Below are 17,538 nucleotides of genomic sequence, written 5' to 3'. Positions count from 1 at the left end.
ATGTGATCTTAAAAATGTGAATGGCTTATTTATAGTTGACTCTGCTTGGTAAATTGGGATAAACCAGAGCATTTTGACATTTTTGTTTAAAATTAAATTTTGCAGCAATTTATATCAGATTTAAAATCCCTTGCACACACACGTACCACCTTGTTCCGCAAATACAGCACATTCTGGGGTTTTTTGGAGCTAGGTCAGGTTTGTTAGCTAACTTTCTCCTTTTGCCTGCCTTTAGCAGACTGGAATACTTTTACATTTCAGTTACCTGAGCATGAAATTACTAGAGTTTCTCCCCATATGAGACGTGAACAAGCACACCTTGTACGGTCTAGACACACACACACAAAATTCACACTTCAATACTCAACAACCTTTATTGCGGTCCCATTAGCATTTATATTGCTCTCACAGCAGGGAGAGCTGACACAGATTTCACTTAGTTTATTAGGCATGCACACACATTTCTACCTCAGTCCTGCAACACTAACTATACCTTTCCTTGAGTGATCTTGAGTTCACAAAGTGGCACTCAGGTGCTCCTGAGACCTACTGACTTCAGTGATGGAAACTGAAGAGTTGCTCTAATACTTTATAAAACTTTTGCGCAAGTAAAAGCCTGACGAAATACTACCGAACTGAACGGTTATTTACATGAAACGCTCTCTTTGTCTCTCCTCAGTTGTCGGGCTGTGGGTTGTTAGGCGTGGGCATCTGGCTGTCTGTTTCTCAGGGCAGTTTTGCCACATTCTCCCCCTCCTTCCCCTCCATCTCAGCCGCCAATCTGGTCATCACCTTGGGTTCCGTCGTCATGGTAACGGGCTTCCTGGGTTGCCTCGGTGCCATCAAGGAGAACAAGTGCCTGTTGCTAAGTGTAAGTCGACACCTACATCTCCCCCAATGCACACTGTATAATGAACTAATTGTTAACCCAGGATTGTTTTAACCATGGGTTAGTGTAATCCTGGGTTGTCAGGTTTTGAGATTTCACATAGTACATTTGCAAAATCTCAATTATGCATGTTATGATTTAATATGTCCTCTACAAAGCACTTAAACATTTAATTGTTTAGTTAAGGGATTCACAAAAACTTTTTTTGTCAGCCAAGACCTAAAATATTTACTCAAGTACCATCTGAGACTTTAAATTAATATTTCAGTAATTTAACAAAAAATTAATATGTTCATGGTTCTTTGCTGCCGGTTAATGGTCACATGACATGCATGTAAACAAATAAAATATTTCATTTTTTTTTAGTAAGCATTTATGTATTTGAACATTATTTATTTAGAAGTTGGCATTTTTATGCTTTACATTTTATTATCAAGATGCTTTCAGTTAAATCAGCTCAAACATGCATTTCAGTCTTAGACTAAGCGTAAGCTTTGTCTGTGAAACCGGGCAATAGTGTTAAACATTAAAACAAGATATTTCCAGACCTTTGAATTACTATATAGTAAAGCATTTTTATTAGTTATCCAGAAAACTACTATGGACCAATGTGTACCTCATGTAAATGATTCACAATACAGCGTGCAGCATCAGGGGTCTTTGTAGCGCTGCGTTGATGGAGAGTGTGGGAGTGCAGAGAAAGCTGCGCAGATGAGATGCTGCGAGTGAGAAACAAAAGCATGCCTATCTCCATTCCCACATTCAAACTGCTACCATTGTTATGAATGGTGCAAAAACATGTCAAATTCCACTCGCTTATAGTTTCTGTCAGCCTTTGGGTGACACTTGGTAATTATTTTGGCTTGAAGCCTCCGCTAAAAAAAAAAAAAGAAAAGAAGATATATATATATATATATACGGCCACGCTTTAGTTTAGGGTCAATTCTCTCTATTAACTAACTATTAACTATGACTTTTGCCTCAATTAGCTCCTAATTACTGTTTATTAATAGTTAGTAAGGTAGTTGTTAAGTTTAGGTATTGCATGGTCAGAATAAGGTTTTATAAGTTCTAGCAAACAGCCAATGTAATAGTAAAATGCATGCTAATAAGCAAGTAGTTATTTGACAACTCAATGGCACAATTGACCAATCAAATATTCCACAGTATAATAAGGATGTACTGTATAAGTCTTATGTAAAGCACTTTGTTGTTGTGTATAGTTTACTTACTTTTACTCTCTTTTCACTTGTAGTTCTTCATTGTTCTGTTGATCATTCTGCTGGCAGAGCTGATTTTGCTCATCCTTTTCTTCGTGTACACAGACAAGGTACAGTACGTCCACCAAGCATTACACAATCTATTTATTGCACACACACAATCACCAAACTTACCACCCACTGTGCACAGACTCTCATTACCCACACCAATCCTGACAACAGCAAACAGCCCACACACCTGCTCTCCTGGTTTACTCTCAGTAATCTTAAAAGTTTTCTTCATTTCCAAACATCTGCTCTGTAACTCATGAAGAAAATGTGATTTAAACTCTTCTGCAGGTGAGTGAGAATGCTAAACAGGACCTTAAAGACGGCCTGCGCCTCTACAACACGGACAATAACGTCGGCCTCCGCAACGCCTGGAACATTATCCAAGCTGAGGTGTGTGTGCATGAGTGCAGGTGTGATATACTGTCATCAGTGACAGTAATGGTGGGTCACTGAGAGTTCAGGTAGTTTGATTGGGCCGTCTATCCACAGCTGCTCTCCACTTTAAGTCTCTAGAATTGAACAATATGCAGACGTCTGCAAAAAAATAGTTTTTGAAGTGTGGGAATGATGCATCTGAATATGCACTTTTTCTCTTAGTGGGAGTGTTGTGGTGTAACTGGGCACACAGACTGGCATGATGCCCTGCAGGAGAAAACAGTGCCAGACAGATGCTGCCAGGAGCACTACAGAGAGTGCGGTCGCAACGCCACTAACATCTTCTGGTCACAGGTACCATTATTTTATTTTATTTTATTTTATTTTATTTTATTTTATTTTATTTTATTTTATTTTATTTTATTTTATTTTATTTTATTTTATTTTATTTTATTTTATTTTATTTTATTTTATTTTATTTTATTTTATATTTTATTTTATTTTATTTTATTTTATATTATTATTTATTATTTTATTTTATTTTATTTTATTTTATTTGAACCTTATTTTAGTGCCTTTATTTTAATTCATTCTTTATACTATGTTTTTATTTTAGTCTATTTTATTACTGGAACCTCATTTTAATGCCTTTATATTAATTAATCATTTATACTATTTATTTTATTTTATTTTATTCCTGAAAACTTATTTTAATGCCCTTATATTAATTCATCTTTTTTATTTTTTATTTTATCTCTAATTTAAACCTCAATAGCAAAAAATAATTTCAACCAATCAAAATGATTGTTTCAGTGAAATCGGTTCAAAACATTCATTCATTTGTACTTTCATCACACTGTGTTAGTATCAATTTATGTTGATAAATATTGCAGTTTATTGGGGCACATAAATGAAAAGTTGCAGTTTATCGAGCATATAAATGAAAATGAGTAATTATCAATTTAACAATGATTAATTTAATTATTTTAAACTAGATTTTACTATATTGTACAGCAACAACAAAAAAGTAAATTAATACAAAAATATTTAGTTAAACTAAAATGTTTTAGAGCGATTCAGTTGTAGAAATGAATCAAATGAATCTCCTTTTTTAGCTAGTGCTAGTAGTTTACAAGTTATTAAGACGTCCAGATTAATAATGTAACAGTTATATATTTGATTCCCCCTTTAAAAAAAAGCTTTAATGTAGTTAGCTACTCTTTGTTAAAAGCTTGTACCGTAGCTGGCTGCTTAAAAGATAGTACTTTTAAATTATGAATGTCATGCACATTGTAAAAAGTTTCAACATTTTAAAACATTTTCAAACGGTTTCAAAGCCACCCCAACATGACTCATAATCTTATTGCACATTGCAACACCTCTTCTTTCTGACCTTTAGGGCTGCTACGAGAAGGTTGAGGAATGGCTGAACGACAACAAACATTTGCTTGGAACCATCGCGATGTGTGTGCTGGTCTTACAGGTACAAGCATTTACGATTTGCCTCTAATGTTGTCACATCCTGTTTGATGCACACCCATGCTGATGTCATTTCCTCTATTTTGCAGCTGCTCGGGATGGCCTTCTCCATGACTTTATACCAGCAGATTCACCGGGCGGGAAAGAAGTATGATGCCTAGAGGAAGCCCAGTGTTATACAACAAAAAACACTTTGAACACCTTATGTATTATTTCAAAGCCCCGTTTCATGCCATCACAAACTATAACCGTTGAAAATGAAGCTCGAGTCTATCAGATTTAATTATGTAGAACAGGCTGTAGATATATTTTTGCTCGGCTGCTGAGTGGCTTTTTCTTTTTGGCCTGAGGTCTAACTGCAACTGTAGGATGGAAACTAATAAAGGGAATAGATTGTGAGAAGCAATTACGGATGTTTGCAGCCGTTAAGCAGGTTTTGGAAATAGTCCATTAGCGTATTGTACAAAAATGCCCACGTCAAGTAAGATCGGACTTTGGAGATCGCAATGCACATAAAAGGATACGTTCAGTATTTCTCTCTTGGACTGTTGCAGACACGTAGATGCAATTTCCTTTGTTGATGTAATATATCAATCGCATGCTGTATATATTTTACACTGACATAAGCGTACTGTACAATTGCACACAAACAATCCTTTATCTGTTGACTTAAGTGTTAGGGAGAGTGGGGTAAGATGCGTCAATCCCTTAATCTACCAAAAACTGTGCACAATTTTTGTAATATTATTAGATAATCAGAAAGGCTCTAAATGTATGTTTTTAGCATGTTAAAGTAAAATGCGTGACAAGAAACGAATATTTGTAAAGTACATTATATTCCGAATATTTTGATATATCTATAGTTACATAAATTATTTGACTAAATTTTGGCTTTGCATATTCTGGATATTTGCAAGATATTATTTCTATCATTTGAAAAGTGTCACAGCTTACCTAACTCTTCCCTACTTTCAGTTCATACGAAATCTGAAATTGTTTATATGTATGAGCGAGAGAGTCTAGGCTAGTCATCTGCTCGCTCTGGGGCTTTGTGTCCTGGTGACTCTCTTCTCGTCTCTTGTCTACTCTCTTTGTTTTCTCGCTCACTGATCTTTTCAAAGTGCATCTGTACTGCCAGGAGGCAAACGAGCTATCCTACTCCGCCTACCGTCAGGGAAGAGAGGGAGATGAGATCAAAGGATATAGAGGTTAGGAAATAGAGGGGGAGAAAGACCTAATAACGGCCTCTCCTGAAAACAAACAGCATCATGCAATGACACCTGAAAGAGTGCAATGAGAGTTAACCTATAAGCCATAACCCCGGCGAGCTGTTTCTGTCATTTCCCTAAAATACGTTCCTAGTCGTAATCAGTTGTTGAGGTCTATAGGTATATTTTAATCCACAGATTAAATAGCTGCATCATTACAAAGTATTGAATTATCTGGATAATTTATTACCATGTGATATATCTGCATTACTGTTTAACCAACATATTATTTTAAATAAAAAGAAAACTGTTTTAAATAAACTGTTCTTGTCTGACAAAATATCTGCCTCCAAAAACTAGGAAAAATATGATTCATTTTTTATTAATTATTCATATTCCAGCATACATTACAGTTAAGCACTAGCAAAGCTGAATAATAATGATGTAAATGTAAATACATTGTGCAAACATGTCAAATCAATGAATGCCAGTGGCCAGTTTGATGTTTTTGTTTATGTCTTTCATGCAAACTGTATTTGTCTATTGCTTGTCTAGCAACTCTCACACCATGGGGTGTCCAGATAATTGATCTCTTTCTCAAACTTGTGGATTCTCAATTAGGTAACCAAGGAATGGGCTACTAGGTGAGTCACATCCTGTTTTTCCGTGATAAATATCCTTGCTGGTGCAAAGACCGTCGAGCTTTATGTATTTGAAGGATCTTCCGGTGAAATGGTTCTGGTAGCTGGTAGTCTGGAGTGCGTTTCTGTACACTTTAACACACTTGCTTCACGTTTAAAGCGTTCTTAAATTTTATTAAAGCATAAACGGAATCAGGGAGTAAAACAAAACATATATTATAACAACTTTATACAGCTCAAAATACACAACCATACAAAATACAAAGTAGAAAACTGTATTGTCTCTTGTTCTCCCCAGAAGAGAGATGTGGAGAGAGGATGGACCTCTCTGCAATACATGAAGGAAGGGCCTTTGTTGTCTCTTTTAGATCTGCTGTGTGATGTTTGGCATTGAGATGAAACTAAAGCTGCTGTTTGGCGGTTAGTCTCTGTCTCCATCTGTTGGCCAAACAATGGATATTGTTGTGTGAACGCTAGTGTGTGAAATATAGAACTTAAAAATTAAGATATTCTCTCGCATACCTGCAAACATACGGTTTCATCATTGGTTTCAATTGTTCACACATACAGCTGATTCAAATGTGTCTCTGATGCCCCCGTGCTTGGATGGACGTGTGTGGTATATTGTTATGTGTTTCAGAGAGCAATGCCTTTGTGGTATCTTTGCTTTTGACATGTCCTAGCAGTGTATATATATATATATATATATATATATATGTGACAGTTACTTTATAGGGTTAAGTTTAATTTTAGAGAGAGAGATTTCCAGTTTTTTGTCCCTACACAGATATGTTCTGGGACTTTTGACGGGGGATGGCTGTAAATATTGAGAAACTGAAAAAGGAGTGTCAAAACACTGAAAACTCCATGAGTATTTGTCTCTTTTTCTCCATCAGTAGTGGTCCTCTTTTTATCCAGTTATCCCCAAACCCATCTCTCTGACTGAGAAGACTTCAGCTGTACTGACTCGCTGTTGTCTCCATCTGCCTGCAGCCAAACAAAGGTAAATAAAACAATGAAACGACAGCAAAAACTACATAAAAAAGCTCTGTGTGGCATGCTGTCAATTACCACAGAAAGCTTGTACCATATCTCAGTTTATTACAGAAGCTCCAAGATGCCATGAATTATTTTTTATGTCTTATTTTGTCAACTTAATTTTCTTATAATCTCAATTTCAACAAAAGTTGTTTTCTTGAGGTCTTGTTTCCTTTTCTGCTACTTGCATGCCCAGCCCCCCCAAAAAGTCACTGTTTGGATTTAAATAGGCAAATGCTTAAGAGTCTATGACTGGACCATTATTACTGTGATGATTGTGTTTCTAGCATGTTATATGTGTATTATATTATTATACCCTAATTGATGGAGCATGTAGCTTTTCATGTAGGAAGACACATCATGGCCATATTCCAGAATGACAATGTCAAGATTCATCAGCCTAAAACTGCGAAAAATTCATCAGGCTCAAATTTAAATCCAAAAAGCGACTTTTATTTTGGCCGGGCAGTGTATACACTACACTGCTGCCTCATGAGTGAGCGAATTGGTGTTTATTTTGATATTTCAAAAAAAACCCACTTGTTTTTATTATATAATATGACTGTTGGTGGTCAAATTTAGCCTCCAGTAATATGTTAATAATATCAGGTACCATATAATACCCATTCATGCAAGTACATTTGTTAACTTGTTTGTTTGCAAGTTCTATGCATTACCCTACAAAAGTTTAAGATCGGTTAAAAAAAACACTTTTATTCAGCAAGGATGCATTAAACTGATCAAAAGCGTCAAATAAATATCATGGTTTCCACAAAAATATTGAGGAGCACAACTGTTTTCAACATTGATCATTTTAAGAAATGTTTCTTGTGCACCAAAACAGCATATTAAGCATTCATAGAAAACAGTTATTTTAAATGATTATTTTTATAATATTATTGACTTTGATTTTCATCAAATAAATGCAACCTGGCTGAGCAGAAGAGACTTCTTACCGACCCCAAACTTTTAAATGGTAGTGTAAAATATATATTTTTTTAAATCACAGAAATTAAATTTGACAAGTAACTGACCTTGCTCGCGATAGCTTTCAGTTTACCCAGTAACGAAGGAGTATTTGAGTAAACGACATCGTCATCATTCTCCTCCCCCTCCCCCTCTGCTAGTGCACAACTGTCCGCTGCTGGCAGCTCACAGTCCTTATTGGCTGACATCACTAGTCTGGAGTATTTATATTCAAGCCTATTCAAAAAAGAAAAAGATATAAAAAATTTAAAAGCACTTTTTACATCTGAAGCTTCAAAGTTTCCATTGACAGCTTGTTACCTCTTGTTCTTTTTCCAGAAATAGCATGTGAGAGAAACCAAGAGGGCGGCCATGAAGGCTCCGCCCCCAATTCCGGCCTTCACCCATTGGCCGACCACCTCACAGTGGGCAGAGGTCTTGTTCAGGAGCGGAACTCCTTTAGTGCAGAGTTTTGGCTCGTTCCACACATAGAGGGTGTCCTGTTATGAGACAGACGAATGAAAGATCATGAAGACGTCAAATAAATTGTACTAGATACATTTGTGGTACAGTTTGAGACGCACCTGCACTCCTCCTTTGCACGCTCCTTCTATTGAGTGATAGTCCGCTTCAGTGCAGAGAGGACAAGCACTAGAGCTCTCCCAGAGGAAATGAAACTCACAGCCATTACATGTACCTGCTGGGCACTTGCTAAACACACACAAACACACAATCAAGATATGTCACTGTTGCTTCAGATCAAACTCTTTTTATAGAATTAAACATTTAAACGAAACAATATCGGGAGTTACTTTGTATATTTTTTGCTCTGCTAACAAAAATAGTTCCAAACTAAGCCAAAGTACTAGAACTGACGATTACGTGTCTCTTAAGACATACAAAGTAGTGGTGAGGCATTGCTGATTGAATCAGTGATCTTGAATGAATCTATTATTAAGTGAATGATTCAATGATTCACTCATAAAAACAGTCACTTGTAACCACTTATTTATATGTGAGTTATAAAGTCTGAGTATCTCGCAATTCTGACTTTTTTCTCGCAATTGCAAGTTTATATCTCACAATTCTGACTTTATCATTTCAAAATTAAGCTTTTTTCCCCCCGCAATTATGACTTTATAACACGCAATTATGTGATATAAAATCAGAATTGTGAGATATAAACTCGCAGTTCGGACTTTATAACTCACAATTATCTTTTAAATAGTTTTATTCCGTGGCAGAAACAAGCTTCCATAAAAAACTTTGTGCTTAATGTGTTTACGCATTGTCTTTTCTTTAAGCAAAGAAAATTGTTTGTAAATTTAATTAATCGGTCTGGCAATTTTATATTCATTGCATATTTGCAGCTGGCTTGCAAACCTCCACTGGTATTCGTATTAGCATATATATTAATAACGGAGTTTCACTCATGGGTGATATTTCATTTGTTGAGCTTTGATGATAACTCACCCTATACAAATAATGTAACTGACTTTTGTTACACGTCTTGTCTGGGTTTTATTTATAAATAAATTATCCATATAAAAAACTTTTTCTCAATTTACTGAGCTACTCTGCTATGCACATTTTAATGGAACATTAAATGGAAAATAAAAAGAAATGCACCTTGGCACAGTGAGCTCCCCGCGTGTGCTCTTTTCAGGACTGCAACGCAGAGTCACGACTGTGCTACGGCCGTTCAGACAGGACGCTGTGGGCTGCGGAGAGCTGAGAAAAAAACATTCATGTTATTAATGTAATATCATTGCACACATCAAATAAGAATTTTTAACAATTTAATCTTTCTTCATTTACCGATAGAAGAAGTTAATATCTGGAACTTTCTGTGACGGCTCAGAGAAGAGGTCTGTGCTGGCAGTGACCCCATCCAGACTGTTGTCAACAGACGCTCCTGAGAAATGGAAGCATGAAGAAAGTGAGACACATGTAAGCAATTCAAACACCTCTAGTCTATTCTGAAGGGAACTAAACACAAAAATGCTGTGAAAACCAGCCTTTATTGTAGATCAGGGGTTCTCAACTCTGGCCCTCAAGGTCTGCCGAGATTTGCTCTAACCCTAATAAACTCAACAAGCTAATCAAGGTATTCTTTTTTTTACTTGGGCTGTGTCCAAAATTGCCCCCTATACCCTTAACATTCCCTACATTAGTCCACTAATATAGTTCACTTGAGGGAGTGAATGAAACCGAGTGAGTGAATTCGGAGTGTGCCAGAAAGGCTGCCGCTTTTGCGTAGTTTGTACATTAGTTGTACACTCGTTGTTGCAGTGCATTGTGGGATTGAATGAGTGCGCTTGATAACGTCCACTATGGTTTCGAGAACCATTATAAAAGGTTGTCCCCTCACATAATGCCCTATGATGATGATGATGATTTCGGACACAGCCTAGGAAGTTATAGGCAGGAGAGTTTTATCAAGATTGGAGCTAAATTCTGTAGGAAAGTGGATATTGAGGACCAGAATTGAGAACCCCTGTTGTAGATTATTGCAGGTTAAGGGTTTCGCTGTGACAAAGGCACTGACACTGATCCATGAGCAGACTTGCTAAGAGAAGGAGATAACAGACTGACATGAAATTACATTAAAGTAATTTAACGTACACTCCCATTTACAAGTTTGGAATCAGCAAGGATGCATTAAATTGATCAAAAGTGACAGTAAAGTCATTTATAATGCTACTAAAGATTTCATATAAATTCTGTTCTTTTGAACTTTCTATTCACCAAAGAATACTTTTTTTCCCCATGGTTTCTACAGAGCAACGGGAGTAGTTTAGAGTAGCAGAGCAGTTTCTTGAGCCTCACATCAGCATATTAGAATGATTTCTGGAGGATCATGTGACACTGAAGACTGGAGTAATCATGCTGAAAATTCAGCTGAATAAATTATATTTTAAAATATATTAAAATAGAAAACAGTGATTTTAAATGTTAATATTTTTTTTTTAAATCTTAATCAAATAAATGTAGCTTCGGAGAGACTTGTTTCAAAAACATTTTAAAAATCTCACCGTCCCCAAACTTCTGAATGGTAGTGTATGCTAAATAACATTAAATAAGGTTACAGACCACATAATCTCACCAAGGAAAGTGTCAGCCAGGCTGATGGACTGAGACGACAGGGCTGTTCTGAAGCCCCGCCCATCTGCAGGAATGATGGTAGATTGGCACACAAAAGTCTCAACGAAATTGTTGAGATCAGCGGATTCATTTTGCACGTCCTTACTAGACAGATCTGTGACATTGTCAGTGCATACCGCCACCTTCTTCCCCTGCGACAGAGAGTACAAAGTGCAAGCTGACTTTGTAGATCATCTTAAGAAGTAAAAAAAAAAAAAGCAATTGTTCCTGTTTCTATTTTCTATTAAAGCAATCTATTATTAGCTAGACTGAAGTCAGTTAAAGATAGAGATGTTTGTATGTGAGAGTACCTCAGCCCCACATAGACTGATATTAAACAGGTGGTAGTATTTGGTTCCCTTGGAGGTGAAACTAGGCCCGTTCATGATTGACCCCACTGAATTTAAGGCACTCAAGTCGTAGGTCAAGGTTCGGTTCTGATCCATATGCGAGAAGGTGCAGTCATTAAAACACACAGAGTGTTCCTGGACACAAACACACACAAAAAACACATTTTGGATGTTATATATAGTTATACTGTCATATATAGTCATGCATTTCTTCTGATTTAACTCTTACCTTATTGCTCTTGCTACCAGGACCGCATGGCTGACAAGCCTCGAGCCCATAGATGTGATGCCCGGAGAGGAAGGTGTTGGACGGGCACTCCTGGCACTGGTTAGTGTCTTTATTGATGAAGTGTCCAGCAGGACAGGGGACGCAAGAAGAGCCGTCCTGCTGACTCATCATTGCACAGGCGTGGCAACCAGACGCTGAGCCATCCATCGCATTAGTCACCGTGATTGAGTAGATCTTCGCGATGTCATTTACATAGTGACGCACCTGGGAGAGACAGACAGCGAATGAGAACGTTTTCCATGCAACTAAAAGGTACTTTAGACTCATTTCCAGTGAACACTTACATCAATGGCTTTGTTGGTACGTTGGAAAGCCCATGTGTAAGACACAGAAGCATTTTTGGTCATGATGTGGGTGTATGCTTGTCTGAGTTTACTCCCTACCCATGATTCCACAACATTTGTGCTCTTCCTGTTTACATCCTACAGAGAAGACATTGATTCATTAAATAACTTCATTTATCATAATGATTGAGCCACTTGCTGAATTAAATATGGAACATTGTGAGGTAGCATACTACATTTTTAATTTATCTTTGCATACCATGCATAACGTTTTTCACATACTATTTATGTTATTGTTTTGTCTTACTATCATAAAATAGAGTTCACAGTCTGCGCTGCAGTTGGTCTCGAAGATAAACGTGATTCGGCCAAACTCAGTAGCTGAAGCATCGTCCACAGAAGTAGGAAGTCTGAGTGAGATAAAAGGTGAGGGAATCTGTAAATGTTCTAAGCACAACCAGAATTTTTCACACTAGAATTGTAGACTCACTTGAATCCAGGCACTCGTAAATTTAAGATGAGGTAATCGTTATCTGAGCCACCCACTCCACTACGAATATGGTCGCCAGCCACCTCCCAACCTACAGAAGCAAATATGGTTTATATAATATGCTCTCTCTCTCTCTCTCTCTCTCTCTATATATATATAGTATATATATACACAAATTTGTATGACACTTACCATTCATTTCATCACATTTGGAGTTGCCCACATTAAAACAAGATGTTTTCATATTCCTCGGCAGGATGTTCCACCACTTGTATTCATATCCTAAAGAAGGTTCAGTTCCTCCCGGGCATCTTTGACATTCTGTGCCAAATGAAATCTCCGTTACAGAACCAGTAAACCGAATGTGTAACTTAATAATACACACAAGTATGTATCTACGTTTATGTGTGTGTCTATATACCTGCGGTACCATCCGAATAAGTCCCTTGTGGGCAAGGTAAACAGGTAGAAGAGTTGTGCATGTAGAAGCCTGGATTACAGGGTGGACAGTCCTCTTTCTCTGCAGAAGGTGGCAGTGTCACAGCACCGGTCACATTCTCCACGCACACCTGAGGCTCCACCCACCTGTACAGTATCTGGGTCTAAGATGATACAGTAATATTAACAATTAACAAATTATCCACACAACATTTACAACAAAACACATTCTGCATTATATCCTACCTTGCCTTCACCGTCACAGGCCGTGTGGATTTGAAAATAATCTTTCTCTGAACATGGAGGCCTCTCTTTACACCGTGACCATCCCTCCTCTAGAACACGCACACATGTAGAACAACATTATACACAAACGTGCGCTGAGAAAAGTGTGTTTAAGTTACTGGATTGTATTTGATTTAAGCTAAAATGAACAGTTAACAGTACAGTAGTTTGTTTGGCACAACAAAGAATGTAAGAAATCATCTGCATTCGTACGGGAATACTGAGTCTCGGAGCAATGTGTGCACGAACTGGCTCCCTTTCCAGAGTAAGTGTTCCTGGGACAAAGGTCACACGCGGAAGAGCCTGGAGTTTTACTGAAGGTGCCCGGCCTGCACGGGAAACACTCTGACGTGTACGCCACACCTGCTCACAAAACATGTAAAAGTATAATTGATTTGTCATTAAGAAGAGTCATTATATTGATCTGCATTATATTGGCAGAATCTCGCACCATCGATCTGGATGTTCTTCAAAAGGACCGGCTTCACTGGTTTGCCACCCAAGAGCATTCCCGTGGTTCTCCAATACAGAATATTCGTTCCTGTCTTCAGATTTACCTGTGACATACAAAGGCTACATTAGATGTCAATTTACTTCCAAATACATCAATATTAATATAATAAGCAAGATTCCTAACCGAATGTGTTCCCCATTCTCCGCTGGTGGTGAGTTTGATCCATTTCTCACTCCCTGTTTGGTCCATCTCCTGACATTGGTCATTCTGAATCTGTACCAAAGGGTTATTTTGGAGTTATATTTTCGCTTACAACGCATTTGTGGAATAAACTGCAAGATGTGTAAAGTAAAACACACAAAGAACTCGAAGAAGACGTTGCTGTCGACATATTGATAGTCAAAGGAGACGGATCCCTGCTTCATGAGATGCACCGCGTACACCAGCGACACCGTGCAGTCGTCGCGATTGGATTCCAAGTGAGTTCCCTGAGCTGTCCATGAAGAACTGCAATTGAACAACACAATGTGAACAGGAAGATCCAGATCTGTAGAAATATTGCAAAAGCCTAGAATAGAATATACGGATATAAACAGAATATATATTTCAGATTGGCCTGCAACTTGGCACTGACTTGTTGCAGGTCATTGAGTCGTCTCCTGAACCCCCTGAGTCCATGTATGTGGCCAGACTGCTGAATCCTGCAGGGATGGAATCCCACTGGTCGAAACGCACACCACTTCCCAGCGAATAAGAGCCAGCCGCGCATGATGTGCACTGCTGGGAGGACATCTCTAAAAACTCCCCAGCTTCACAAGAAAAAGCTGTGCAACAAATAAGAACAGACTGTGTTTGCATACTGACGCAATACACTCTTAAAAATAAAGGGGTTCCAAACTTTTAACATTCATGGAACCTTTCCATAATTGCACAAAAGGACCTTAATAGTGAAAAAGGATTCTTTAGATGATTAAAATGTCCTTCACGCTAAGAAAAATGGGCTTCTTTTTAAAACTGTTCAATTAAAGGTTCTTTGAGGAACCAAAAACGGTTCTTCAATGGCAATGCTGTGAAATCCTCCTTTTAAAACCTTTATTTTTAATAGTGTACACATAAAAGCATTTTGTCGTGGCCTAATGGTTAGAGAATCAGACTGGTGTGTGTGTGTGTGTGTGTGTATGTGTCACTAATCACTGCTCATAATGTGTGTGCACTAACTTGGATGGGTTAAATGCAGAGGACAAATTCCGAGTGTGTGTTGCCATACTTAGCCTTCCCGTCACTTCACTTGACAAGTACTTTTGATAACTAACTAAATATAAAACCAAGGAAATGCTCCCAGAGCTTTTCTCAAAATTAACTTAAGCGTTTTTTATTATCTAGTTTTGCAATTACTTTTAACAACCTGATTTCAATGGGATTTTATGTATGCATGAAGTCAAAAATATAAAAGTATAAAAGAATAATTATGAACATGTTCTGCTAAAAGTGTCCAAATACTTTTTTATCTTCATTTTGAGCAGCATAGTGTGCTTTGACTTTCAATTAAATGCCACTTGGTTTTGATATTTGAAGTAATGTAGTGCATTTTCATTAAGCGTGTCTATATTTGGTTCTTTTCTTACTGCAGTCTGTGCCTCTGACTGGCTCTGGCAGGCCCGTGCAGCTCCCCTGTCTGTGAGGAATGGCAACTCTCCATCTGGAGCCTGTGCTGTCACACTCTGTGTACTCAAAGTAGTAGTCTGTCTGAAACACACACAGATATCGACATATTCAGACATACTACATCAAACACACGTTATGGTCATTAAACATGACTATTTATGGGGGGGGTTTGTTCATAAACCAGCAAAGAAAAGATTAATATTTATATAAAGATTAATATATATATTTTTTGTAATGTTACTACTACTCAACATATGTCTGAAACATATACACATTGACCTATTCAGACATTTACAGCAGTGAATTGTTTTTGCACATTTTGTAATAGTGTTTCATTTAGTGGCAAAGCACAATTATTATTTTATTTGAGCCACTGGCACAGTTTATCCCTTTACTGCACAACTATCATTCTGTATAAAACAAAACAAAATAAAGTAATTAAAACAAAATATATATATAAGGGTAATCTTTAGTTAAATAATTGACATGGTTGTATACTTTCAGCAGCAAGAAATATAATAAAATCCTGGATACATGTACCTATCATATAAAAAATGCTCATCTTTTTTCTCATGTGCTCTTATCAAAAACACAGGCAGCTTTACAGAATGTGGCCTTTCTAAACATATGGTCACATGACAACATTTCTGACATGTTTCAGATTAAGCAGGTGACACATCTTACCCCACTCAGCCCTATCTGCTCTTTTACTGTTTCCAAAACACTCAAACTCCCAGGCACATATAACAGATAGCCAGATATTGTGTGTGTGTGTGTGCGTACGATGGGAGGGGGGATTAGGACGATCTGCCTTCTGTCCCCGGACAGTCACCAGGGCAACAGCCAGGAACCCTGCGATTGTTGTCATGACAATCACTCATTGCTATTGGTTGTGGATGGTAATGTATAAGAGTCTGATTTACATTGATAACAACCTGAAATAATGAGGCCACTAAATACCTCCTGTGTGTGCTGCGTCTTTGTTGACAGATCTGTTATGCAAATCAGTTTGTGTCCAATGCCCTGAACACACACACTGATTGTTCGCCTGTCCTTTAGAGGCCTAGCACACACACAAAAGCCAAATCCACTAGATACACACACAAAGGAAGAGCACATGCCATGCATTAAATTACATAACTTAGCACCAAATACTGTATAATAGAGTGTAATGAAGTTGTTGGCTACACTGCCTTCAGTAAGGGTGATAAATGCATCCCCATGGAGGTGCTTGTCATCTGGTAATGCTTGGTTACAGCACACACATTATCACTAATGATGCACCTGCACCTGCCACTATCGCCCCAGCCAGCCTCCCTCACATATGCTCTTAAAGGAACAGTTCACCCCAAAATGAAGATGCTGTCATCATTACTCACCCCATGTTGTTCCGAACCCGTATTTTAGATATAAAGAACGTTTTCTATAACTAGCAAATGGTAACTGAGGCTGTCATTCTGCCCAGAATTCATCCTTTTTTCCTTTGTGGCCCTTTAATGTGCACGTTTTTGTATGCAAACATATGGATGAGGCAAATCAGTGTACTTGTACAAGATCACCACCACAGTCTTTTCAAATCAAATAGAGGGTGGAGATCCAGAGAGGTCATTCGCGTTGTATAAAAATATTTGAAGTTCGTATGAATCCATTTTACAAGCTCTAACTGCAGCGCATAACGCAAAAATAATCGAGCTGTCATCTGATTGGTCAGCTGAGTACCGCGTCATCATATTATAGGATCCTCGTCAGTTTCGGATCTAACCATTTTAATGTCAATAACAAGATGTTCTTTTTGCTTTTTCATCGCGTATATTGTGCAAAACCATAACCATTATGTTTGTGTATTAAAAATGAATAATACATAATAACAATAAGCATTTTAGAAGCTCACAGCAATATCATCCGTAGGCTATAACATTTTTGAATGCATTTTAAATAGTTATATCATAAGCAGAAACAAGATCTGTAAGGTTGTGACTGGTTTAAAATGGTCGTGATGTTTAAAATATTTGACAGAAAGGTGGCATGTTGTCGTTTACCTCTTTACACTGTGGCAGATTCACTGACGCTCGTGCGCAGAGGAAGAGGGTTACAAAGCGCACAAAATAGCAGGATGTCCAAAGCGCCCTCTTCTCCATCTCATAAAGGCAGGAATTACAGAAAAACAAGGAATGCCTAGGATCTAAGTAAAGATAACGAGGTTTCGCGATGTCTATGCATAAACTACAGACTGAGATGCGAACACGCCGCTCTCTGTTCAACGATAAGCTCC

At 37.7% G+C, this 17,538-nt stretch overlaps 2 protein-coding genes across 3 annotated transcripts in view; one reads left to right on the top strand and one right to left on the bottom strand.

The window, feature by feature from the left end:
* Positions 1-6,761, top strand: part of tspan9b (tetraspanin 9b) — a 22,753-nt gene extending 15,992 nt beyond the window's left edge. The window contains exons 2-7 of one of the 2 annotated variants that reach the window (XM_084406345.1): positions 680-871; positions 2,145-2,219; positions 2,449-2,550; positions 2,758-2,889; positions 3,935-4,018; positions 4,104-6,761. In XM_084406345.1, the coding sequence (XP_084262471.1) occupies positions 680-871; positions 2,145-2,219; positions 2,449-2,550; positions 2,758-2,889; positions 3,935-4,018; positions 4,104-4,175 (657 nt within the window). In that variant the 3' untranslated portion in view covers positions 4,176-6,761. The remainder of the gene's footprint in view (positions 1-679; positions 872-2,144; positions 2,220-2,448; positions 2,551-2,757; positions 2,890-3,934; positions 4,019-4,103) is intronic. The other variant, XM_084406346.1, reaches the window with a different exon arrangement.
* elapor2b (endosome-lysosome associated apoptosis and autophagy regulator family member 2b) lies at positions 6,017-17,538 on the bottom strand. The gene is made up of 22 exons (XM_084406344.1): positions 17,306-17,538; positions 15,227-15,347; positions 14,236-14,425; positions 13,961-14,108; positions 13,785-13,874; positions 13,599-13,704; positions 13,361-13,510; positions 13,109-13,197; positions 12,846-13,026; positions 12,617-12,745; positions 12,425-12,515; positions 12,242-12,344; positions 11,935-12,072; positions 11,591-11,854; positions 11,323-11,496; positions 10,974-11,163; positions 9,686-9,782; positions 9,497-9,598; positions 8,452-8,578; positions 8,189-8,367; positions 7,936-8,104; positions 6,017-6,850 (listed from the first exon to the last, which is right to left on the bottom strand). Exons 1-22 carry the CDS (start codon positions 17,402-17,404, stop codon positions 6,782-6,784), a joined length of 3,006 nt encoding a protein of 1,001 aa, XP_084262470.1. The 5' UTR covers positions 17,405-17,538; the 3' UTR covers positions 6,017-6,781.

Source organism: Rutilus rutilus (genome assembly GCF_951802725.1).
Source record: "Rutilus rutilus genome assembly, chromosome: 4".
NCBI classification, from domain to species: Eukaryota; Metazoa; Chordata; class Actinopteri; order Cypriniformes; family Leuciscidae; genus Rutilus; species Rutilus rutilus.
Note: the sequence above shows the minus strand (reverse complement) of the source record. Positions and strands in the feature narration are given on the sequence as shown.